The sequence below is a fragment of the Chelmon rostratus genome, chromosome 15, assembly GCF_017976325.1.
Source record: "Chelmon rostratus isolate fCheRos1 chromosome 15, fCheRos1.pri, whole genome shotgun sequence".
NCBI classification, from domain to species: domain Eukaryota; kingdom Metazoa; phylum Chordata; class Actinopteri; order Chaetodontiformes; family Chaetodontidae; genus Chelmon; species Chelmon rostratus.
In genome coordinates this window covers 15,792,333-15,816,326 of record NC_055672.1, presented here as the reverse complement: position 1 = coordinate 15,816,326, position 23,994 = coordinate 15,792,333, and the positions used below count along the sequence as shown (strand labels likewise).

The 23,994-nt window shown below is 42.3% G+C and overlaps 4 protein-coding genes across 10 annotated transcripts in view; 2 read left to right on the top strand and 2 right to left on the bottom strand.

Annotated features, from left to right (window-relative positions):
• Nucleotides 1-365: 365 nt before the first annotated feature.
• Nucleotides 366-1,946, top strand: chrm5a (cholinergic receptor, muscarinic 5a). The gene has a single exon (XM_041954279.1). It carries the CDS (start codon nt 366-368, stop codon nt 1,944-1,946), a length of 1,581 nt encoding a protein of 526 aa, XP_041810213.1.
• Nucleotides 1,947-2,199: 253 nt separating this feature from the next.
• On the bottom strand, nt 2,200-5,513 carry zgc:194887 (uncharacterized protein LOC571819 homolog). Of its 3 annotated transcripts, none has more exons than XM_041953312.1 (3): nt 5,372-5,513; nt 5,103-5,260; nt 2,200-3,750 (listed from the first exon to the last, which is right to left on the bottom strand). In XM_041953312.1, the coding sequence occupies exons 2-3, from the start codon at nt 5,242-5,244 to the stop codon at nt 3,056-3,058; spliced, it is 837 nt and encodes a 278-aa protein (XP_041809246.1). In that variant the 5' UTR covers nt 5,245-5,260; nt 5,372-5,513; the 3' UTR covers nt 2,200-3,055. The 3 variants fall into 3 exon arrangements, with proteins under 3 accessions (XP_041809246.1, XP_041809247.1, XP_041809248.1); XM_041953313.1 differs by having other exon boundaries at nt 5,103-5,296; nt 5,372-5,504; XM_041953314.1 differs by having other exon boundaries at nt 5,103-5,277; nt 5,372-5,489.
• The window catches only part of LOC121618056 (KATNB1-like protein 1), a 36,502-nt gene continuing 17,990 nt past the window's right edge, over nt 5,483-23,994 (bottom strand). The window contains exons 1-11 of one of the 3 annotated variants that reach the window (XM_041953307.1): nt 8,852-8,981; nt 8,014-8,126; nt 7,889-7,911; nt 7,521-7,797; nt 7,310-7,425; nt 7,169-7,219; nt 6,994-7,083; nt 6,758-6,862; nt 6,403-6,496; nt 6,137-6,312; nt 5,483-5,596 (exon numbers count right to left, since the gene is read on the bottom strand). In XM_041953307.1, the coding sequence (XP_041809241.1) occupies nt 6,280-6,312; nt 6,403-6,496; nt 6,758-6,862; nt 6,994-7,083; nt 7,169-7,219; nt 7,310-7,425; nt 7,521-7,797; nt 7,889-7,911; nt 8,014-8,126; nt 8,852-8,924 (975 nt within the window). In that variant the 5' untranslated portion in view covers nt 8,925-8,981 and the 3' untranslated portion in view covers nt 5,483-5,596; nt 6,137-6,279. Of the gene's footprint in view, nt 5,597-6,136; nt 6,313-6,402; nt 6,497-6,757; nt 6,863-6,993; nt 7,084-7,168; nt 7,220-7,309; nt 7,426-7,520; nt 7,798-7,888; nt 7,912-8,013; nt 8,127-8,220; nt 8,341-8,851; nt 8,982-23,994 lie in introns of those variants that run through there. The other 2 variants (XM_041953308.1, XM_041953309.1) reach the window with 2 other exon arrangements.
• On the top strand, nt 8,438-23,400 carry acp7 (acid phosphatase 7, tartrate resistant (putative)). Of its 3 annotated transcripts, none has more exons than XM_041953304.1 (15): nt 8,438-8,499; nt 9,433-9,525; nt 9,686-9,806; nt 10,556-10,756; nt 10,843-11,025; nt 12,901-12,926; nt 13,793-13,890; nt 18,932-18,994; nt 20,208-20,322; nt 20,557-20,670; nt 21,724-21,790; nt 22,208-22,275; nt 22,358-22,429; nt 22,806-22,943; nt 23,055-23,400. In XM_041953304.1, the coding sequence occupies exons 3-15, from the start codon at nt 9,698-9,700 to the stop codon at nt 23,118-23,120; spliced, it is 1,320 nt and encodes a 439-aa protein (XP_041809238.1). In that variant the 5' UTR covers nt 8,438-8,499; nt 9,433-9,525; nt 9,686-9,697; the 3' UTR covers nt 23,121-23,400. The 3 variants fall into 3 exon arrangements, with proteins under 3 accessions (XP_041809238.1, XP_041809239.1, XP_041809240.1); XM_041953305.1 differs by having other exon boundaries at nt 8,447-8,499; nt 9,670-9,806; XM_041953306.1 differs by lacking the exon at nt 9,433-9,525 and having other exon boundaries at nt 8,465-8,499.

Genomic DNA, 23,994 nt, shown 5'->3' with positions numbered 1-23,994 from the left:
TAATAACGTTTTTTTCAGTCGATGCATCAACAGATAGTAGAGAAGAAAATGCCTCATCACCAACTTTCTATGTAATTCACCAAAGTAAATGCTATGATCTGTTAAGGATGTATCATAAACATTGGTTTTGCATTTTTTTTTTAAAAAAGCAAACCATTAAGCTTGAATGTTCTCCCATGTAATGTCAAGCCAACTGTGAATATCTGGTGCTGAACATGCTGAATTGAAGCCATCTAGTGGCTAAATGTGGAACTTTTTTGGATAAAGACTAACATTTTCTTTCTTTTCTTCCCAGGAGACCTTCTTGAAAAAGACAAATCCAGACACTCCTACCATGCTTGGATGCTAATAAACACACGAAGACCATGGAAGGAGAGAGCATACTGAACTCCACTGTAAATACCAGTACAATGGATCTCCACCTGGTCACTCACAGCCTGTGGGAGGTGATCACCATTGCAACTGTGTCGGCTATTGTCAGCCTCATCACCATTGTGGGGAATGTCCTGGTGATGCTCTCCTTTAAAGTTAACAGCCAGCTAAAGACAGTGAATAATTACTATCTGCTGAGTCTGGCAGCTGCTGACCTCATCATAGGTGTTTTCTCCATGAACCTGTATACCTCTTATATACTGATGGGCTACTGGGCCTTAGGGAACCTCGCCTGTGACCTGTGGCTGGCGGTGGACTATGTAGCCAGTAATGCCTCAGTCATGAACCTGTTGGTGATCAGTTTTGACAGATACTTTTCCATCACCAGACCTCTGACCTACAGGGCCAAACGGACTCCCAAACGAGCTGGGATCATGATTGGTTTGGCTTGGTTGGTGTCACTTATTCTGTGGGCCCCACCTATTCTCTGCTGGCAATACTTTGTAGGGAAAAGGACTGTCCCTGAGAGGCAATGCCAGATCCAGTTTTTCTCTGAGCCTGTTATCACCTTTGGGACAGCAATTGCTGCCTTTTATATCCCTGTGTCAGTTATGACTATCCTATACTGTCGAATCTACAAGGAGACCGAGAAGAGGACCAAAGATCTGGCGGAGCTGCAGGGGATTAACTATTCCACAGACTCTGGGGTCACGCAGCCTCAGAAGACTATTATCAGATCCTGTTTTAGCTGTAAATTAAGGTCAGCTTCACATGACAGGAATCAAGCCTCTTGGTCCTCCTCCAGCAGAAGCAATGCTGCCAAATCGGCAGCCACCACCAATGACGAGTGGTCCAAAGCCGGTCAGCTGACCACCTTCAACAGTTATGCTTCCTCTGAGGACGAGGACAGGCCCGTGTCTCCTGGGGGCTTCCAGCCTTCCTTCAGGAACCAGGCTTGTGAGACCATCAAGAGTGGAGTGGGCAGTGAGAGCGAGCAGCTCAGCAGCTACGAAGAGGACAGCTTCTTCCAGACACCACCCAAAAGCAACTCTCAGAAGAGCAGCAAGTGCGTGTCCTACAAGTTCAAGCCCGTGGTCAAAGACGCTCACGTGGAGGACCACAGCAAAAACGGAGACACCAAAATGGCGTCGTCAACGTTCTCCTCGGCCGAGTCCATGAGCGTTCCGTCCACCTCGTCAACGTCTAAGCCCATAGACGCCACGCTGAAGAGCCAGATCACCAAGAGGAAGAGGATGGTGCTGATCAAGGAGCGGAAGGCAGCTCAGACTCTCAGTGCCATCTTGCTGGCCTTCATCCTAACATGGACGCCTTATAACATCATGGTGCTTATTTCCACTTTCTGCTCAGACTGCATTCCCCTTTCACTCTGGCACCTGGGATACTGGCTGTGCTACGTCAACAGCACCGTCAATCCCATGTGCTACGCCCTTTGTAACAAGACCTTCCAAAAGACCTTCCGTATGCTCTTACTTTGCCAGTGGAAGAAGAAAAGGATTGAGGAGAAACTGTACTGGTACGGACAAAACCCTGTGGTCAGTTCCAAACTGACATGAACTTTCTTTGTTTTTAAAGATGGTGTATGATGACGGCTGTACATTATATGTTTGTATTGATAATCTTGGCTTCATGAACTTGAATTCTACACATTAGGTGATATCAAAAGTAAAAATTCTATTTCAGCGAGCTAGTATGATTTCTAGTGCTCATTAATCAGTAGGTTTGCTACAGTGTATGTTAATTACTGTCATTTGTCAGATGAGTGAATATACATTCACCTTCATTGTTTTCACATTACATGTTCTGCTTTTCCTGCCCTGCTAAATCTCAGTGGAACAATAAAGAGTAATGATTCCCTAAATTCAATTCCAAAAATTAATAAGTCCAAACTGAATCCTACTGGTCTATGCTACAATCCCTGTAGCCTTAAAAGACGTTTTATTTAATTTTACACAGAGTACATGACAGGTTTTCTAAACAATGTCAGAAACATTTGGAGGATTTCAGCGCACACATTGTTTATGATCTTGTATGTTTGTATGTTTATTAATCCTCATCCTCAGGATATTTTATTTTTCTTTAGTATTGATATACAGTATTTGTTTTCTCTGAATTACTGTAGCTAAATCAATATCTCATCATATCTTCATTGTATTTCTGGCAAACTTGTAATGTACTGTGGCAAAAAAAAAAAAAAAGAAAAAAAAAGCGTATGTGAACTGTTCTGTAACCAGTGGATGGAAGATGAGAAGCAAAATATATTTTACATGTGTCACGAGCTACAACGTCACTTACAAGACACTTTTTTGTAACTGTGATAAACCAGAAATCTGCACTTGTAATTTGGGGAATGAAAGAGATTCTTTGCTCCATGTATTGATGGCAATGTGTGATGGAAACAAAGCTAGAGCTAAAACTGTACTGCATTTTTATACTGTGTTCCAAGTTTGTGATTCAGTTGTTGTTCTTTTCAGTATTTTGTGATCATGTCCATGCATTTCTGAATAAAATGTGGTGAACTGAATGTCCAGCTTCATGGCTATTAGGAGAAAATGACCGATGTAGCCTGCTGTAGCGTTTGTTGCAAAGAAAACATACAAAAACCTAAAGTCTTAGCGCTCAACAGCTGCCGTGTCATTCAGTCAATCAGGGATCCTAAGAACCCTTAGAGCTCATCCTTCTTGCAGTCTCCACTGTGAATCAGTTTAACTGTGTCCGAAGGTCTCACCATCATCCATGCGTACTTGCACAGTCGCTCCTTGTTGCAGTCCTTTTGCCAGTAGATGACATTCCTGCGGTTGAGGTTGGCACCAGCGCAGGCGTCGTACCACCAGCCTCCTCCTGGCACCCCCTGAAACTCCAGCTTAGCGCAATTTTGGAAATAGTTGTCATTGTCTCTGTCTTTAGTGGTGAATCTTTGGTTGTCGTGGAGGTAGTTCTCTGTATCCAGGGTCAGAGCGTCTATAGCTGTGCCCTGGAACAACCCCAGCCTCAGTCTGTACGCTGATGATTCATCCTCCACCAGGAATGGATCGTACTCCCCCATCTTAGTGATGGCGTCTCGGTCCACTAATTTCACTCCCAGTGTATAGCGCCCAGGGCCTCGGGTGAGCTGATGAAGGTATTCATTCCCGAGCCAGTGATCACCGGTTACATCCCCAAAGCCCAGCTTGTAGTCATCCCAGGTACGGTCGAAATTGACGCTGCTGTTGACGGTGATATGCTGCACCACGGTCCAGCCCCCCTCCTGCATGGCACAGTAGGCTACGATGGGGGACTCCCCTGGTTGGATGAGGTACACCCCGTCTCTGGCCTGGCCTGAGGAGGCTATCAGCATTTCATGGCAGTCTCTGGGCAGCACTGTTGATCAAAATAATATATCAGCCATTACCACAAATTAGCAAAAAGTAATTACACTTTTTTTTTGAGCATGTCTACTCTCTCTAAACAAAAGTTTCTATTTCTGTCCATCTGATGCTTTAGTGATGTTGACAGTCACCTTTAAGCTACTCTAACATCACAAACTGGGTGGAGATGGACTCAACAATACACATAGCAGTCTGGGGGCTTTTACACCATTTATTTTCTTCTGACATGTTAATATAGGTAGACATGAGAACTTATTTAGAGATATTGACACTGACATTCAGTGTCAAAGTAATCACAGCTACCCTTTTCTCACTTTATGAATAGTTTGACATTATTGTGCCCAGAGTTAGAGAACATCGATACTGCTCTCCTGTCTGTTAAATAGGAACAGCCCGGAGACGGCTAGCTTAGCTTAGCACAAAGACCGGAACGGTGGGAAATAGCTTGCCTTAATCTGCCAAAGGTAACAAAATCCACCTACTAGCATCATGTTGGCTCATAAATTAGTATTACAAGTTATATATATAAGTTATATAGTGCTTGTCAATCCATATAAAAACCAAAGCATAAGAACGACACTTAATGGTTTTATGGGGGGTTATGTGTCGTACTATGACTTGGCTGGGGTGCAGAAACTTCCTGGAGTCGTGGAACATTACTATGATTTCAACACTTTGGTACTTGTACTGATTAAACAAGCACAACACAGTGTAACATGTTTAATTGTGAGCTTTAGAGCTGCTGGTATGCTGATTTCGCTACCTTTGAACAGAAGTAGGCTAGCTTTTTCCCCTGTTTCCAGTCACTGTGCTCAGCTAAGCTAGCAGGCTGCTAGCTCCATATTTACTGAACGGCCTTTTTTTTCCTTAGGATGGCGAAGTCATGACCCATCCTAGTCTGACTGATTAGCTGGCAAAAAAAACTTCAGCAAGAAACCGAACAACCATATTTATTGGTAAACTGCGATCAGGATTCAGCCAGAACACTGAAGCACTGTTTCTCAATGTCAGGTCAACATTGTAAAACCTTGATCAACTGCCAGTCTTTCAACTGTTTGTTGGGCAAACTATCTTACTAAAATATACAGTACGAATCACCTCACAGGACGTGACACTTATCATTAATGAGTTACTCAGCAATTTGGGTGCAGAGCCTGGAATTTGACCCACTCCCACAAGAGAATGGAACAATCTGAGATAAAGGTAATTCAGCATTTAGAAGCAATCACAGGGCTGAGTTTGGAAGATTCTTCACTCCCCAGCAACTGCAAACAAAGCACGTTCTTGAGATGAACAGCAAATAGAAAAGGCAAGCTGAAAGTGGGAATGCACACATGTAAATACCTCTCATGCCACGGTTCAGGATCAAGTTATGCTCATCTGGAGGAATGAGATTCAGGTTCTCAGCTTGGAGATGCTCCATGTCAACTCCTGCCACGCTAAGCAGCAGGGCCACTGCTGGCAGCCAGCATCTCAAATACTTCATCCTTCACTTTGCTCTGCTGTCAGACCAACAGCGCTTAATCAATGATAGAGTGCTGCAAGATTATAATCGAATTCAGTGAACTTGCATGAATGAAAGATATCCTGAAATGTGAAATAAGAGCGCTTACCTTCAGAGCCGCATGTATGAGGTGACAGAAATATGTCGTAGTCTGCACCCAAATCTTTTCCCACGCGCCAGCTGTATTAGTCTACACGGACTGAGTGAAAAGCAGCAGCAGCAGCACTGCCGGGTTCAGACTGAGAGTTCACTGAAATCCTCTGTGTCTCCTGCCCAGTCGCAGCTGGACTTCAGCCTCAGGTTCACATCACAATGACATCAACCCCCCACTTATCTGTGTCAAGTGAGATAAACCCACATGTAAATGGAGAGATATGAGCTATGTAAACCCAAATCTCTGACTTACTTAAATCTCTTCAAGACTGAATGAGGCTGAAGTCCAGATGAGAGTTTACAAATAAAATATGTTACTTAACCCAAATGCACTTAATGTGGGGTAAAGCACAGCAGGTACAGGTCAACAGAAGTGTGTTTTGTCTTTGCATACACATGCTTTGGTTGTAACAAATGCTCCTTTAAATACCACAAACTCTAAAATTTAAAGTAAACATTGTATTCATCCCCAATGGAGCAATTAAAGAGAACACACACAACACATCAGTGAAATTCTTACATTAATTCTCATGAAAAACTCCAAATTTCTGACATAACTTAAAGTGCAATGTACAATGATTAAAATCTTCTTGTTGATCATCATTACAACATCCTACTTGGTCAATGAAAAGACAGTGATTAAATCTATATTGCACATTCTCAGTACAGTACTTCTGTTGAAATTGTTCTGTAATAAATACACAAAGCTCTACAGAATCACCTGAGGGCAGGTAGAGTACAAGCTAAAAGGCACTTCTGTGTGGAAACAACAGCAGCTCCAATCTGATGATTCGACTAAGGATTGTTTGAGTTTTTGTGGGGCCGCTGCCACAGAATGTTTTGTCGTCTGGCTCGTGACTGCCGTCAAGTAAGTTGAGACAGGAAAGAATCGATGACCTGAGGGACAAAGATATTTTTTTTGTGTGTAAGAAAATTCAAAGCCATTGATGACCGTGGCGATGGTTTAGTCATACTTGCAGCACTGACCTCCGCCATGTCTCCAGCAGTTCCTGGAACAGATTTCAGGAAAGGTTCCTGAAGCCATAACTCCAATAACTGCTGATTAAAGACCTGGAAATTTCTGTAACACAGTTAAATAAATACTTTACCACAGCGGCTGTGTGTTCTGAGATACACAATGTGCCAAATATTGAAAATTGTGGCAAATTCTCACTAGTATTAAATGGTTCTGCATGAGAGGTTTAGTTACTATTGTGTATCTATTTAAAAGGCTGAGTGACTGAACACATAATAAGGGTTAATGCAGCTTTTTGATGATCAATTATCATTATGTTATTTTGTCACTTGGATATACACAACTCATAAAACACACAACACTTACCTATCAGACAGAAGTTTAGCTGATCCACTATAACCACTTGCTCTTAGCTCCTCACGCCAGTTTTTCAAAACTGAATTTATCCACGTTAAACCAACAATCAGATACCTGTGAGAAGCAAACACAACATTCAGTCTATTGTACAGCAAATATGCTGCAACATATTGTCTGTTCATCTACATGCATGAGGTTTCATTCTTTGCAAAAACAAAACAGCTCATTACAGCTGGAAAACTCACTCTTCATATGGAGTGGCGAGGACTTTCTTTACTAAGGGAAAGAGGTCGACACAACAGCCGATGGTGATCTTTGGGGAATCCTCATCAATGCTGTAGAGAAAATCAGATGAAAGTAACATTTACTCCACTTGTAGTCAGTGTTACCTCAGGCTTTTCCATAATTGAAGCCACTCACCTTTTGCTTATCAGTGGCAGAAAATCAACAAACACGCCAATATCTTGGATTCTGTACAAAGAGAGCGAAGCAACGACACATTAAATTCTAACATAGTGTGCTGTACATGTTTGATACCAACAACACACTACGTGCACATACCTCAGAAAGTATGTCAACAGCTCTCCAACATTTCTCTGCCACAGTGTTAAAGACACTTTCAGTCTCAGATGTCTGCCAAAGAGCACATCAGTCATTGTGCTATGATCCTTTGTGAGCTGAAATACATTGTGAGGTTCGGATAGTTTTATTTGCTTTTTAGGAACACAGTTATAAACAGAGACATAGTTTTAGCTGTGATAGCATGTCTGACCTCGGTGAGTGCACAGTAGTCAGCTTGTTCAGAAGCAGTTCTAGCCGTCCTGTGGATGCTATTGACATTTAGTGGGAACTCCCAAAAGTCCATGTCAAATCTCTCCTGTTGCACGTCCTGCATGCAGTTCATCTCATTCTCCTTGTTTACGGCATCACAAGACCTCCCGGCTCCGAGCTGCTTCCTCCGAGCCACCGTCAGATGATGGGTCTTCCTCTTGCATGACACTACCCGCTTCACTCTGCCCGGGTTGTTGCCCGAGCGGCTTACTGGATACCTTGGCAATTTGCAATGTTCAAGCATTCTGTTGAAAGCCAAATCACGTTATGTACTTGCTGTAATGTGACCACAAAATATGCACGACCTACCTCTTTCTGTTGAACTCCTCCACCTGCATTAAAAAATACATTTTGCACGGTGATTAGCAACACAATTATAAGCAGCAATAGAGGTCCAGCATAAAGAAACTTGTAAAACTTGTCACTTAGCTCACCTCTTTTGTGTTTCTCCCATGAGGATAGGTCACTCTGTACTTGGCTGCATCCTGCTGGAAGGCATGTTCATGATTTTGGTACTGCCCGTCTTCACTGTTGGAGTCCATTAGATCTAGACAAAGAAACACTTCTTTTAATCAGTTATAAAAAATTGTTGGACTTATTAAAAGACATTCAAACGCACACACAGTCACTGTGCCATTTACCATTGTGGTCAGGTGAACACAATAAGACAATCACTATTAAGTTTATGTCTCTAAATAGATTATTCACAGCATTCAGTTAGAATCGTGATATGTCTTTAGTTGGCATTATGTAAGTTGTTGCGTAAAAAAACAACAACAAAGTTTCCATGGTCCAGTTTTACAGGTTCTCCGGGCTAAACATATTAAAACACAATTTCCCACAATCCACGTGGGGATTGTGGCGCTTCTGTGAATGACGTAGTCAGGAACTGCGCCCGGGCCAAACAGCTGAGTTGTGTTGTGAGTATTTTTGGTTACTAATTTAACGTGTAGCTAACTTATCTGGTCCAGGCAGTGTTTGAGCTTGATGCCAGCCTTGTTCGTTATCTTTAAACTATTAAGTGTTGCTCAGAGACTAAACAAAGAGGCTTTCTTTTGTGCGTAACACGTTATAACATAACGTACCGTAACTTGTTAGCTGTTAGTGACTGTGGTTAGAATTAGCCAGCTAACAGCTAATAAGACAATAACCGCTGGTTAGCACGGTTCAAACCAGCGGTCAAGAAAATAGGCTGTGACCTTCACAGCAAATCATAAGTGCGTTACAACACTTAACGTGAAACAAATAACATATCCGAAGTGGTGTACTCACCTTGTTTTCCTTTCCTAAACGGCGACAGAAGAGTTAAACCTTCCCTTTGATTGTGTCTGGCGATAGCTAACATTCAACTTCATCTGATAACACGGCTCAGCACGAAAGAATAAAGCAGCCTATTCATAATGCAGTCTGTGCGTTGTGCACCCTCTAGCGACCTCTCGAGATATAAAAAGAGCAAATTTCAAAAACAAACACTTGGTTGAAGCAGTGGTGTTGACTTGTGGTTGTAAGTCGCTCCCAGTCAGCTAATCTCACTGATACATACAACTAGAGAGGCTTTACTGTAACTGATAAATGCGATCAGCTGGTACAGTCTTGAATATGCTTTGCCTTCATGAACCATGAGCTTGACGCTGACTTTTATCCAAATCAGTGTTGCATATCAGATGTTTGCCTGTGCACTTTATTGATCTGAGGCAAGCTGGGACTTGTGTGCTAATCCCTGCTGTACTTGCGGTCACTTTGACAGCCGCAGCTTCCCTGAATGCACAATGAAAAACAACTTCAGCTGCTTTTACTGACACATCATCTCTTTCCGCTTTGCTCTGTCTGACTCTGCTATTATGGCACTGCAGTTTCAGCATTCGTGTTGCCTGATGCAGAGGTCCTCCTCACGGCCTGTGTGTGTGTGTGTTCCACTGAGCACTGTAAATTGGCACTGAGGTCAGGTAGGATATTTTAAGGCTGTAATGATTATCATCTCTTCTTATGATCCTCTTGGCTTTAGACCAATAGACTCAGTGGCATGTGATGTTTGAACATCATGTGACATATTGTTTTTTTTTCTGGGTGTGTGTTGCTAATACAACCAGGCTTTTCTTCCTGCAGTCCAGTGTCAGAATGGTGCCTGTTCATGCTGCCTGTGCCTTGTTAAGCCTCGCACCCCTGTTGGTGCTTGGTGTTCCTCCCATTTGGACCCAGCCAGAGCAGGTGCACCTCTCTTATCCGGGTACGTGTTTGAACTGTCTCCATCAGCCTCATGTGTTTTCATTTAGGGACACAATTTTCCCCTTAGTAATACAAACCAGCATCCAGATCATATGGATTGCACAGTTACAGATGTTTTGTACAAATCACTCAATAATAAAATGATTGAAAGCACTGGTATATTTAGAAAGCTCAACCTTTTGTTACTGTTCTGGAGCTCTGCAACAAGTCTCACTGAAGTTTAAATTCACTTTCAGTTATCTTGATATTAGATAAAGACAGTGTGTTTCATGTAAGGCAGCTAATTTAATAGCCAAAGGCCTTGATGAAAGGTTCGTTCCTGCAACAGCGGCACGTCCTGTTGAAGTGTCCTGGTGCACTGAAACACTACCTGTGTACTCTCTGTAAGTCATTTAGGTGAAAGGCACCAGGTAATTGCCTCAACTGCCTTACACATTGCTGATGTTACCCTTGGTTCATACAGTCTGTGCAGCATGATTGTTCTTTCATTCATTCCTTATGAAAGTGAAACGTGGTAGTCATTAAATGAGTTGATGTCTTGATGAAATGAGTACCTGGCCAGTCGTCAGCTTAACTCAGAGTTCTGATGGTTATATCTCGCCAGCGGCAAGATCAAAAGCGCCACTTTTGTGCAACGTCAGCCTTTTCATAAGCATTTCTTGGCTTTTATCAACACATTCGTAAGTGAATCCAGTTGTTCTGTCAGATCAATCTACATTACAATTCCAATAATTGGACTTTTCTTCACAGGGGTGCCAGGTTCTATGGTGGTGACCTGGACCACCTTCAATAAGACACAGAGCGAGGTGGAGTATGGCCTTCTGAGGGGTCGGCTCTTTGAGATGAGCGCCAAAGGTGACGCCACCCTGTTTGTAGACTCAGGAAAGGAGAAAAGGAAGATGTTCATCCACAGAGTCACTCTCACAGGCCTCAAACCTGCTGCTGCTTATGGTGGGTGTAGCTTTCACAATACTGTCTTTCATTTTGTCAGAATATTTCTCCATATAAACGGGTTTTTCTCTCCTGTGTAATTTCAGTCTACCACTGCGGGAGTGATGAGGGCTGGAGCGATGTGTTCTCCTTCACTGCTCTGAATGACAGCACTAGTTTCAGTCCCAGGTTTGCTCTGTATGGAGACTTGGGCAATGAGAACCCTCAGTCTCTGGCTCGGCTGCAAAAGGAGACGCAGCTTGGCATGTACGATGTGATCCTGCACATAGGTAAGATCCACACTGATAGAAATATTACATATTATTTGTATTGTAAAAGCTGAAAAGAGGTTTATCAGCTGTTGTCTAAGGCGTTAGTCATTCACGGATACATGGTACAACACAGATGTCTAATGAAGAGGAACTATATCATAATGGTAATTACTGTAATCAGCATTATGATACCTGTTCGTCATTAGTATGTTTTGCTTTTTGACAGTATGAATTGGATGCCGGTCATTTGCTAGCTCCATCACCTCACAGTACGAATGTGAATAGTCAGAGAGGAGAATCCAAACCAGGCACGTCAAACGTATTCCATTAAAGACTGCGTGGGTGCAGGTTTTTGTTCCAACCAAGGAGGATCACACCAGGCTGGACTCATTTAATCAGCTAATCTCAGTCTTCAGCTGATAATAAAGTGATCCCTTGATTGGTTGGAACAAAAACCTGCAGCCACATGGCCCTTTATGGAATAGGTTTGACATGCCTGATCTAAACACAATATGGGTCTGTGTGGTGCTAAAATTTCAAATTTGACTGAATCTCTGGCTCTCCTCGCCTGGTCCCCTGTCTCGATTTCACACCAGGAAATAAAAGAACAGTATCATCTTTTCTTTTCCTTTTGAATGCTTGTCAAATGAAACACCGAGCACTATTTCACAGCCACAGAAAATTATTATTATTGCTATTCTTTCTGTGCCATATAAACCGAGATCAGACTTTTGTTTGAGGCTAATTTTGGTCCACTAGTCCCCATTTCCAGAACTATGCTTGATGTCTTCTTGCTGAAAGTTAGATGAGAACATTGATAAATTTATGCTAAATATGAAGCTAGAACCAGCTGCTGGTTAGCTTAGCTGAGTATGAAGACTGGAAATGGGAGGAAACAGCCAGCCTGGCTCTGTCCAAAGGAGCAAAAAAGTTCCAGAATGGAACAACTCCCTGTAAAACCACAAATGGTCATTTATACATTTATTTTTCTGTGTAAATTAGTGAGCTCTATAGATGCTAGATGGTAAGCAGATTTATTTATTGACCTTTTGACAGACCCAGGCTGTCTGTTTCCCCCTGTTTCCAGTCTTTTTGCTAATGTGAAGACTTTATATTAAGAGACAAATAGCTAGGATAGACAGACATGAAAAATCCAAAATCTAAAGTCACGAGCCAGCAACACGAGGAAAGCAGAAGACCTCACCTGGAGGCAAAAGAAAGATAATTCCACACGGGATGAAACACACCACACATGATTGAAGAACCTGTCAGACAGGGAACTTACCCAACCAGAGCAAGATGTCCTAGCCAAAGGATTAAACTTTGCCATCACACCGCAGCATGCACGCATAGTTTACCTCATCACAGCAGCAGAATCAGCCATAAGGAAAAATAACTTAACAGAAACGGAGGCAGAACAGATTGGGTTCAACTCAAAGACACTCCTTTCCAGCCACCCTGAAAGGAATGCTGTGATGTGACTGAGCAACGACCAAGACATCACTGTCCTACCAGCTCATAAAGATGCACACACACACACACACACACACACACTAATACAGATCTAACCAGTGTATGCAAGAATGGCCATCGGATGAATCTTCACAGACAAAACTAATCAAACTTCCTGCTGTTTCTAGCTTCATATCTAGCATGCAGACATGAGAGTAGAGTCCATCTTCTCATCAATATCTGGCAAGAAAGCAATGAAGAATATTTCCCAAAATGCCCTTTGAGTGCATTATCCCTATACACAACTTTTTTGGGAAACAAATTTTGGCCCAGTGCAACAAAGACATATATACTGTTATACTGCTGTAGGAGAGTAAAAATCTTAAAGCAAAAACTCTTGAAGGATTTATTCTAATCTTTAGATTTCCTCTTGTTTTGCAGGGGACTTTGCCTATGATATGCATGAGGTATTTTACTCTTCTGTCTTTTCAATATCATAAACTGTGATCACACTGACAGCAAATTTCTTTCACCAACAGCGCATATTCCTAAAGCCCCTCTGATATTCCACTAATTCCACAATGACAGATGAGATGAGACACTTTCTCCATTGTGCCTGTCTCAAGACTCACCACTATGTACTATCAGTGCATGTGAAGGCCCTCAGCTGGGGTTGAGACGCACAGCTGATTAGTGTGAAATGCCTTAAGCCTCCAGTGAAAGACGAGAGTTAGAGTCATGTCGCCCAAATATGTCTTAACTAACATTCAAACCCTAAATCTTAACTCCCAACAACATTTTTACTTTATTGCAGAGCAGACATAACCTTGTCTTGGATGCTAATATCCTTTTTCCTGAAGAGATGTCCTTCATTACTCATGCCTTTTTTTCCCCAAATATGGAGAAATGCTAAATGCAATCAGCAGACTACTGCGAAAATTAATAACCATAATTCATCCAAGCTGTGTCTTTAGCTGGAATGTGCAAGTACATCCTGCGGCTTTACTGATGTTCTAAACAGAAAAACAGAGAATGGGGTTTTTGTCTGAAAGGTCATTAATGGCTGTGGCAGGTAAAAACCATCAGTACAGCCATGAACCACAGTGTTTTGTTTTTAAAAGCTGTGTAGAAAAAAGCTCCAAACGCCTCTGGTTTCAGTGAGGTTTGTTTGGTAGTGCTGATGACACATTCCTCAAGCTGTCTGGAAAATACACTCATATAGTTCTTAAACCTGATTTGGTTGAATATCTGTGAGTAGGAAAAAAATCAAACATTGTTGTCTAACCAGGAAATCTCTGGCGTCATGTTTAACGGCTGAATGACGCTGTTCCAGGACAATGCCAGGATTGGAGATGAGTTCATGAGGCAGATCCAGTCCATAGCAGCCTACGTGCCCTACATGACCTGCCCAGGCAACCACGAAGCCACATAGTAGGTGGACTTGAACTTCTTCTTCTGTTTCATATTTGTTCTTTTTGCGTGTATTGTTAAATGAACTCAGGCACACATTTATTCAAGAATGGTTTCTAAGCAGTGACGACGTCAACAGAAATTCATAGCCAGTGAGTCAACCTGGAAGAGGGCTGACTGTTTTCCTTTTTGTTTACATTTTCTGCCATGTTCTGCTCAGGGGCAGAAGTATAATTAATGGTTTTTGGACGAAAACAGCAGTTCATTCTGTTTTCCATATTGGTGAGCGAGACTCGCCAGACTTCCTCTGACAAATTGCATTCAGAACTGGCTACTGTAAATGTAAAGTGTGTAAGTGCATGTGTTTTGGGGGAGGGGGTGGATTGTAGACCCCCAAAAAACAACCTCTCTGGTCAGCCGCAGTTTTTCCCCTGTAAAAAACACGCTTTGGTCTGCTGAAAACACTTTACTGTACCATTTGACAGATGGGAGCTATTTTGGTCTCTAAAGGCTGGAGTAGCATCAGAAACCACCAACATCTAAACAAGGCAACGCTCTCCAAAACAAACATTTATCTGACTGGGAGTCATCAGCTCTCACTATCTGTTCTTTAGTTCCCAGAGACAGCCTGTGGTGGTGGGAACTCTGTCTGCAGTTTGACTCTTCGTCACTGAATGTGTTGTTCACATTTAAGCCTGGGAAGTTTTCTGGACTGAGACACGGGACAGTGAGGAGAGAACAATGCGGCAACTTCATGATGAATTGGCGTTTTTCAAGCAAAAATCCTAAACATCCACTGGTTCCTGCTCCTCAAATGTTAAGATTTGACACTTTTCTTTGTCTTGCATTATTGAAAATTGAAAATCTTTCAGTTTTGGACTGTTGGTCAGAATTTGAGTGTGGAATCCAGGAAATAGTGGACGTTTTTATTTTATATATTTTTCCAGGTAAAATGTTTAACTGGTTAATTAAAATCTGCAGATGAATTCAGAATTAAAATAATCATTTGTTCCGTACCTAAACAAATATTAGCAGCCTTCAGTCTGTGTCTTGTGTCTTTGTCCCTTTAGTTCTATAATGATGTCCCCAAAATACAGCCTCATTAGATGAGTTTCTGGTTGAATTGGAGTACAGCTGCACCGCATCTCACTTTTTTTTACATTCAAAGCTTCTATTGAGGTTTTTGAATGTCTGTCATCATATTTTATTACATCCTCACCATAAAAAACAGCATCAGTCCTCGAACAAAGTCGAATAAAGGGAATCATCGGATTAAATGAGTTAGTGTTTTTTTTATTAAATCAACTTTCTGTGATGAATATAACTCGTCAGTTTCTTCAACACAAATATTTGCAGGCAGCAGCCTAATCCAATAGTGTAAGTGCTTGAGCCAACATATATTTCTTGTTATTGTGGTTATATAAATGTAATTTATGGTGCTGTTAGCTTCCTGCTAGTCCACAATAACACAGCTGCGTGCCTCCCTTTGTCAGTGGCAAGCAGGAGAGGGAACAGGTTTTTGACCACAGTGAATATGTTGTTTATGAAAACCTAAACAGTAACACATACGGATTGAAGCAGAATAAAAACAATGAACATCTATCGTTTTTCAATACATTTTGACTTTTGGACTTAGCAACACTCTGGAGTTAGAAGACGCTGGATGGCACAAGTCGGAAACAATCCCACACAGCCACCACTGCCATTTAATTCTACAAACAGTATATAGTAATGATATTAGTCTAGCCTAACCTTTATCTGAAACTGTGCAGAAATACAGGGTTTAAACAGAATAAATAGACATGCAAAAAAAAGAAACAAAAAAAAAACTACTTTAGAATTCAAATGTCAGTGTTACAAATAAAGATTCAAAGCTTCAAACTATTCTGTGCTGCTCTAAACTTGAGCTTCAGCTTTTGTTTAGCATCTAATTAATACATTTGGATTGTTTTAACAACCTAATATCGATCAAATTGTAGCCAGTAATCTGTTCCTCAGATGTAATATGATAAAATATAATGTGCCACCTTGTTAATCAGATGTTTTCAGTCCATTTCAGAATAGAATTCTATGTCAGTAGAATTCTGTTAAAGATGATCAGATACTTTCAGTATTGATCATCGGCAGATAACGAAGCCCTGAAGTCAAAGCACATCTGCTGCAGTTAGTTTTGTGCGTGTATGCATTATGAAACATTTAGAGGGACTTGATCTTGCACCATAATATTTACTTGCAGCTGCAATACTGAGACAGTCCTCGCCTTGCCATGTGTAACATGACTACTGCCTGGTCCTTATTAGAGAACCGCTAACAGTAGTCTCTTTTTCTTGGCCGTGCATCCTGACATTAGAACCTAATATCAAGAACCATCTCTGTTGCTGCATTACATAAGCAGAAACCCAGCTCCAGTCTCCCTCTGCTATACCTAAATGTAAGTTTTGTTCTGCGGTGTTGTTGAGAATCCAGATATTCCCAGCAGCTGGCCCTGCTTTCTCTTCCTCACTCTCTGTTGTGCTCCCACGCAGAAGACTTCTCTGTTCCTCTCTTTCCAACCTCAAAACCTAATGGGTAAAAGGCAATTGAAACAGGGCTGACCGCAAAAGTTTTCAGTCAGCATTCCAGCAGGATGAGAACAGTGGATCCACTGAAGATGCTAAGGCCCCAATCAAGACTGCCTTTGTTCACAAAGCACAATATGGTTCATCAGGCCCTCGGAGGGACAGCGAAGCAGCCGTCTCCGTTTGAAACAATGTCCTGTGACATGCTTCCTGAAAACTACAACTGGTTCCTTTCGTTCCTCTAACGGCCTGGATTAAGCTCATCAGATGATGAAAGGGGAAGATTTGATGTGGAGGGAAAGTTTTGTTGGGTCAGTTTAAGAGTCAGGTTGTTCACATTGAACTTGACAGCCACCAGATTTTTATCTCCATCTCATTCTAATGGAAAAGCAAACACACATGGAAACAAGCGTGCTTTGGGTTACAGAGGATGAGTCACATGTTGGACTTTGGTGGTGCAGATTAATGAAACAAATATAAGCTTATCGTATTTGTACCACAAAACGAGAGACTTTAAAGCCTGCGGTTGGCTTTATTTCTGCAGGCTAAGCCTTTCCCTCAGGCCATGCCTGGTTATATCACTCTGTTTGGATTCACAGAGATTTGTGTGTATTATTTTATGGAATAGAAAATTGATTGTTTGTTTTGATACCTTTACCAGCCACAAGATGGGAGTATGAAGCCGTCTTATTGCTGTTCCTGGTTCAATGCCATGACTGAGACCTCCAGGTCATGATTGATTTTCACAGGAGCAGATCTCACTCTTTAACTCTGTTGTATCTTATATTGCTTGTGTGGTTGGACTAGGATCTACCATAAATTTCATCTGATGCATTGTTGTAAAAGCTATAATGCTTCATATAGTGTACTAACAATCAGAATAAGAGTTCAATGTGAAATTAGAAGTTTTAGTTACTTATTGTTAGGGATTATGTTGATTCGGGGTAATAATAGTATGATAGACACCTAAACAAAGTTTTCCAGGTGAACACAAAGAGATGCTGAGAAGAGATCTCTCCTTCATGCTGACAGATCACAGCTCACAAACTGGATTGTCATACTGGCCTTGGCCACTTAATCCTGACCTCTGTGTCCACAGAACCTGCAGGTCTCATTAGTTTTAGACTTCTTCAGCATTAGTAAAGTTCTCTGTGATCCTCTTTTTGTGTCCTTGCTCCTGGCCTTTCACCTCTGACCCCGCTGGTCTCTAGTTACCCCTAACCCTACATTAACTAGGGTTAATGTAGGGTAAGGTCAGTCAGTGCGGACATCCCAACTGTCCACCCCCTGCCCTGGCTGCAGTCCAGAATATCGCCTTTTTTCTCTCTCTCTCATGTAAGATAAGAAAAGAGTCATTCTCATCACCTCGCTTAGTTAATGGCCTGTTGAGAGGATCGGCTCCTGCTTTCATGCTGAAATTAAAAACCTTGAAGAGAGACTGGCAGGTTGGCGTCAGCGAGAGCTTTCCATGAAAGAGTGTGTCCCTTTTGTGCGGTGCACCCATTGTAACGTTTGAACACTACTGGTTTCATGTGCATGATGGTGCACTTTGATTACTTCCTGTCTTAAATGACATATCTGCGTATGATTTTGTAGTTTGGTGCAGTGCAGAGAGGTAGTGGCGGTGATTGTGGCAGCAGTGATAGATAAGTGTAGTGGTGGATTGATCACTACAAGCATCCTACTATATCTGGATCAAGGAGGAACCACCACAGCTCAGTGCTTAAACAGCTGAGAAAGTGCCTTAAGATGTGATGCCTCTAATGGCCGGTGGAGCTTAAATTATAGTGTTCTTTACACAAGATGTCATGGTTTTAACAGGGGTGTATTTAGAGGCCTGTTTTCTTGATTGACAGGTGTAGTACACTCAGCCATGGTGGCTCCTACTCGCTCACCCCATCTCAGCTCCACCCAGGCTCCCCCACCTTGCCCAGATTTTTGATTATCTGGCTCCAGAAAGTGACCATGATCCTAAGCTTCAAAACATCCCCGCAGGAACTTAAAGGGCGATGTCACAGAGGCTACGTCCGTGTTTTTCTACAGCCTTTAATTTGGAGAGGCAGCCACTGATAGCCTGACTACTGCAGAGTGTACGGTTTCTCAGAACAGTTAAAACTAGCTACGTCTTTTTTTTCTCTCTTTTTTAAAGTTTGAAGCAGATGTCACCACCACAGTTTGATGGTCATCTTTATCCGATGATATAGCACCCTGACTTTTCAGTCTGCTTCAAATGAAAACTGAACAGTCACATAAAACAAAAGAATTGCACCAAAACTGAGCAGTTATTATAACAATTGCTGGTCTATAGCAAAGCTGAGAATTATCTTCAGTGTGTCGTGAATGGATTGTACTTTAGCTTTTCTTTGAGCTCTGGTGTAGGCACCACAAAATAAGAGAGGGTAGAAGTCTGTGGTGCTAATTGCTGTTTCTTAGATATTCAAAGAATGTAGATTGTGTGATCAGTCTTTTGTTAATTAACTTTTTCCCCTCTTGTTTGTTCACAGTAACTTCTCCAACTACAGGAATCGCTTCAGCATGCCAGGCCAGACTGAGAGCCTGTGGTACAGGTGAGGGAGGAGATAATCTGCCACCCTTGTGGAGCTTTACGTGACACACCTACAGCCTGTCGTCATCACCTACGTGGGCTGCATCTCCCTATTTGACAGTGATTGGTTTGCAGACGGGCGTGCATATGACATCTACATATTGTCAGTTTGGCAGATTAATGGAAATGAATGAACATATTCTTTTCATTTTGTGTTGCCTCTATAATGTTAGTATGCTTTTCTACCAGCAGCACAAACTTCAGGCACAGTAATTCCAGTTTAGTGAATTAACTTCCTCTTCCCCTCCCTCTCATTCTCTGGGAAAATACCTGGAAAGTGTTGGCATTTGTAGTTTTTTCCAGCTGATTTTTTATATCGTTGGACCAGGTTCAGGTCAAACTGAAATCCAGAAGTCTAGACCAAAGGAGTGAGGTGTGAAAATCGCCCAAGTTAAGGTGGGCTTTGGTGTGCTTGAGCAGGTGAAAGAACCACAAGCACTTTTGTCATTAGAAGACCACTTCAAACCCAGAGTGTGTGCTAGCTGCACACACAGCTAGGAAAGAGAAATCATTTCTTTTCCAACAAGGGGCCCCATGTGAAGTATCATGTGAAGGTTTACCAAACCTCCTACTGTATTTCAGTAAGTATTAATGAGCTGTAAGAGGCAAAAGAGGAGTGCAGAGCCCCCTTAGTTTAGTTTGCCTCCTATCTCTGGGACATGGGGACTACACAAAGGAGCTATACATCTGACGGGGTGACTCATAGCGACAGACCTCCTTCTCTCAGACAGAAAGATAAAACCTTGCTAGACCACAGGCCAGCTGCCCACCTCTCAGTCCTAGACGCAGACCGGCCTGCTGGCAGAGCGCCCTCACCTCATGTGCATGCTTAGGAACAAGAGGAGACAGAGGGGACCACTGGAGAGGCAATGTGAAATCTGACTACTACTGGAAACAGTTCATAACATACAATACACATGTACAGAACACATGCTTTTCCATGAACCCTGCAGGATGAACATGTAAGCACACTCACAGCACAGTAAGGAGTTCATTCGCTAAAGTGTATCTGGCACCACATTCAACAGCAAAATGTCAGGCACAGAAGCGTTGCCTGGATTTTTCACACAATCTAGATTTTAAAGAGAGGCCTGTTCTTGCTTATCTGCTGACTTTTGGCATGCTTCCTCGACTGGGTCAAGGCTGTGTATCATTTTAACGATGTGTGTCCGCAGCTGGAACCTGGGGTCAGCGCACATCATCTCCTTCTCCACTGAGGTTTATTTCTATCTCGAATACGGCCTGGAGCTCCTCTTCCAGCAGTATGAGTGGCTGAAGAAAGACCTGGAGGTTAATGACCGCAGCGGTTGCATGTGTTGATGGTGGCTTAGCGCTCTCCTTTGTTCCCACACTTCCCACACTCTTTTTTCCACTTTAGCACAATGTTATCTTTCCAAGTCGTTCCATTCTCTCTTTCTCCATTATAAATCTACCGATTACTCAGTCTGTTCCAAATAAAATCACCTCTGTCCTCCTATTTCAATGTCACACACACTTACATGTGCATGCCTTTCTCCTTTCTAGGAGGCCAACAAGCCAGAGAACCGAGCAGTGCGTCCATGGATCATCACCATGGGACACAGACCCATGTACTGCTCGGATGACGACCAGGACGACTGTACCAAGTTTGACTCCTATGTGTGTAAATCACAGAATCCTATCCGTTCATTCATGCGCCCTTTCAAATGTACACAAGAGCTTAAAGTGCTGATCTCTTCACACTGACACAGAGAGTATTGCCTCCAGCATCAAACTCATAGTGGCAGGTAGTTTTATAAGAGGCATGTACTTAGAAGAGAAAGTCAAGAGAAGCTTTAAAGTCTGCCTCAGTAAAGGAGGATAATACCACTTTTGCATTAAAATTAAGTTGCACCTTTGTTTCCCCGGCTTCCATAACAAACACACGTGCTTGCCAGATCAAGATCTTTACGAGATGAGACAGTGGAAACATCACCGCTTTTTGTCCAGAGGGTCAACATCAATACAAAATTATGTTCATTGTAGGCGTTTTAATCATATTAACTTCTTCTTTTCTATTTATATAATGCCTGTCATACATAAAATGCAGCTGCAGTATGGCATTAAAAACTAAACAGAGTAGAAAAAAAACCTAATAATAAATAAAATCCAATAAAAAGGCAGAGAAATTAAAGTTAAAAAAAGAGATTTGTGGTACTATGTTAACTTAATACCAGCCTGAATAACTCGCCTTCAGTTAATTTTGAAATACATCAACAGAGCTCTTCATCACAGTACAACTATGTATCTACTATCATTTAATGTGATTAAGGCCAAGCAAAAAAAAAAAAAAAATCATTACCCTAAAACATGTTGTAAATTGACCCGTTTTTATTATTTTGCTGTTTGTCGACAGCTTAGTTATTTGTAGGACTCGTTGTCTGCTGTGTTGCCTGACACTTGAATTGCTCCTGGAGGCAGACGTGTCACACGTGTTGCACGCTAGCCAGTCCACATCGCAGCCCATAAGCACACCGAGTACAGTCTGCAGTCATAATCACTGCAATTTGGGACCAAATAGTTTCCACTTCGACTGACTTCTCTCAGCACTTGGCACTGTTCAGAGTGAGGCTGGCATGGGCATGATGGCTTTCCACCAGGTAGTGTTTCAGGTAGTGTGCCGGACATTAATGCGTGTTCATGCTGTCATTATTCCTCTCTGTTATATCTCAGGTCCGACTCGGACGGAACGACACCAAACCGCCAGCTCCTGGTCTAGAGGATCTATTTTACCGCTATGGTATGATCTCTATTCGACAACCAGCTGTGTGCTGCTAATGGGTGTTTAAGATCACAAATTTGCACACTCAGACAGACTAATGTCCTAACAGTTGCAGAGAGCAGAACAGTCCAAACATCCCAAAAAGCAGGCCTTTGGTCTGGCTCACATCCCAACAGCCTATTTGCAAATGTTTTTCCTGTATTACATTTCTCAGACTTAAGTTTGTTGCATTTAATTATCTAACTTGTGGTGGAACTTTGAAAGTTTTGGTTGCTCTGATCTTAAGCTTTTGTTGATTGTTGAGAAATCTCAAAATTAAATGGGCACAGGATCTGAGAAACATTAGATTCCACAGCAAAATGTGTTTAATTGAGCTGTTTGGGCAGTTGTGTTTTCTATGGAAGGTTGCTGACTATCATCAGATGTCTTTCACAGGGGTGGATCTGGAGTTGTGGGCACATGAACACACATATGAGAGGCTTTGGCCTGTCTACCGTGACAAGGTCAGCTCTTAATTCACCACATTCTTACATCTGTAGTCTGTGTTGTGGATAAATGAAAGAGACTTGTGTTATTCCCCTTCAGGTGTGCAATGGGAGCAAAGAGGAGCCTTATGTGAACCCAAAAGCTCCAGTACACATTATCACAGGCTCTGCTGTAAGTACTGTCATGTCACTGCATCACTGTTAATGTTTTTCCAGATGGATCATTGCAGAATTGACAGCAGCATCAACACAAACAATGTTAGGTATTGTTCACAGTCCTGTCTGTGCAGCAGTTGGTCTGCCACATGAGTTTAGTACCAGCTGTTCCTCTGGTTAAGTGTTTTCTGATGTGGTGGTGAGCAGCGCGGGCATGCTTCGTCATCCAGCCACAGAGGGTTTAGTCATCGGTATATCAAAATGCGGCCAGGCTCACACCGAGACACAGCCACAGTTGTAAATGTCACACAGGGCTTTGTGGACAGAGCTGGAGAAAGGCATGTGGCTCATCACCAGCAGATTCAGTTTGATCACTGCTGATTCGTCTGCAGGGCTGCAGAGAGAAGACCGACAGGTTCAATCCAAACCCCAAAGACTGGAGCGCCTTGCGCAGCACAGACTACGGCTACACCCGCATGCAACTGGTCAACACCACCCACCTTTACTTGGAGCAGGTCTCCGATGACCAGGTAAGCACACATGGAGGAACACGCACACAAGCACAGCAAAGGCCAAAGGACAGAGTTAAAGATCAAAGAGCATTGCTTAAATGGTAACAAAGACTCTTCTGTGTGTTCCAGTATGGCAAGGTGATTGACAGCATATGGGTGGTGAAGGATAAGCATGGCTTCTCTGCCTGGTCCTGAAGACTGCCCTCCTTTAAAGAAATAACCTGCTCAGGAAATTATCTCTAAACTTAAAACAAGCACTTTTTTGCTGCTTTTCAGATTGAAGTATTCAATATTGAAGTAGTGATTCTTTTGATGTCTGACTTTTTCCACTATGCTTTACCCAATAAGAAGACCACTTCATGATGATCATCTGCTGTAAATGTATATAATGTAACTGTAAATTACTCTGAGATGCTCAACAAAGCAATGTTTTGTAAACAGGGAATCATTTGAATAAATTCAGCTTCTTTATGGATCTCCGGAGTGGTCGCTCTTCCAAAACCATCACTGTGGGGTGTTTTTTAACTTTTGTGGACAAGTAGATGTTGGTCCCTTCCTCCAGCCTGAGTGGACTACTGACAATAGACATAGACAGCATAAGTCTGGCACACACCAGGTCTCATTCCCTTCAGAGCATATTTTTCATTTCAAAAACCTGGAAATGCACTTAGACAGATCAGATCTCCCTTCTATCTCTGTCTAGATGACAGATTCTCCCTCGACTGATCCCTTCAGGATACTGGAACCTCATTTCATTGTCCACCTGTGTGGCCTTCAGGACCTGAGCGAAAAAGACACATGGAAGCGTACGCCTGCACAAAAGGACTCTTATGTAACTCAGGGATGCTTGTGGCTTGGGTGCATGCAGAGTGAGAGAAGGCGCTTTCCCCAGAGGAGTGCTGCTCACGCCATGACTCTCACCACTATGTTGGCATTAACTCCTAATAACATCATGCTGCCTCTGATAATATTAGCTGACATCTGCGTGCATCTGTGTTTTGAGTTATCAAGCTTTATGTTAGCGCCCTGGTTTAATCTGTTGAAACAACGTAATCTACATATACAAAAT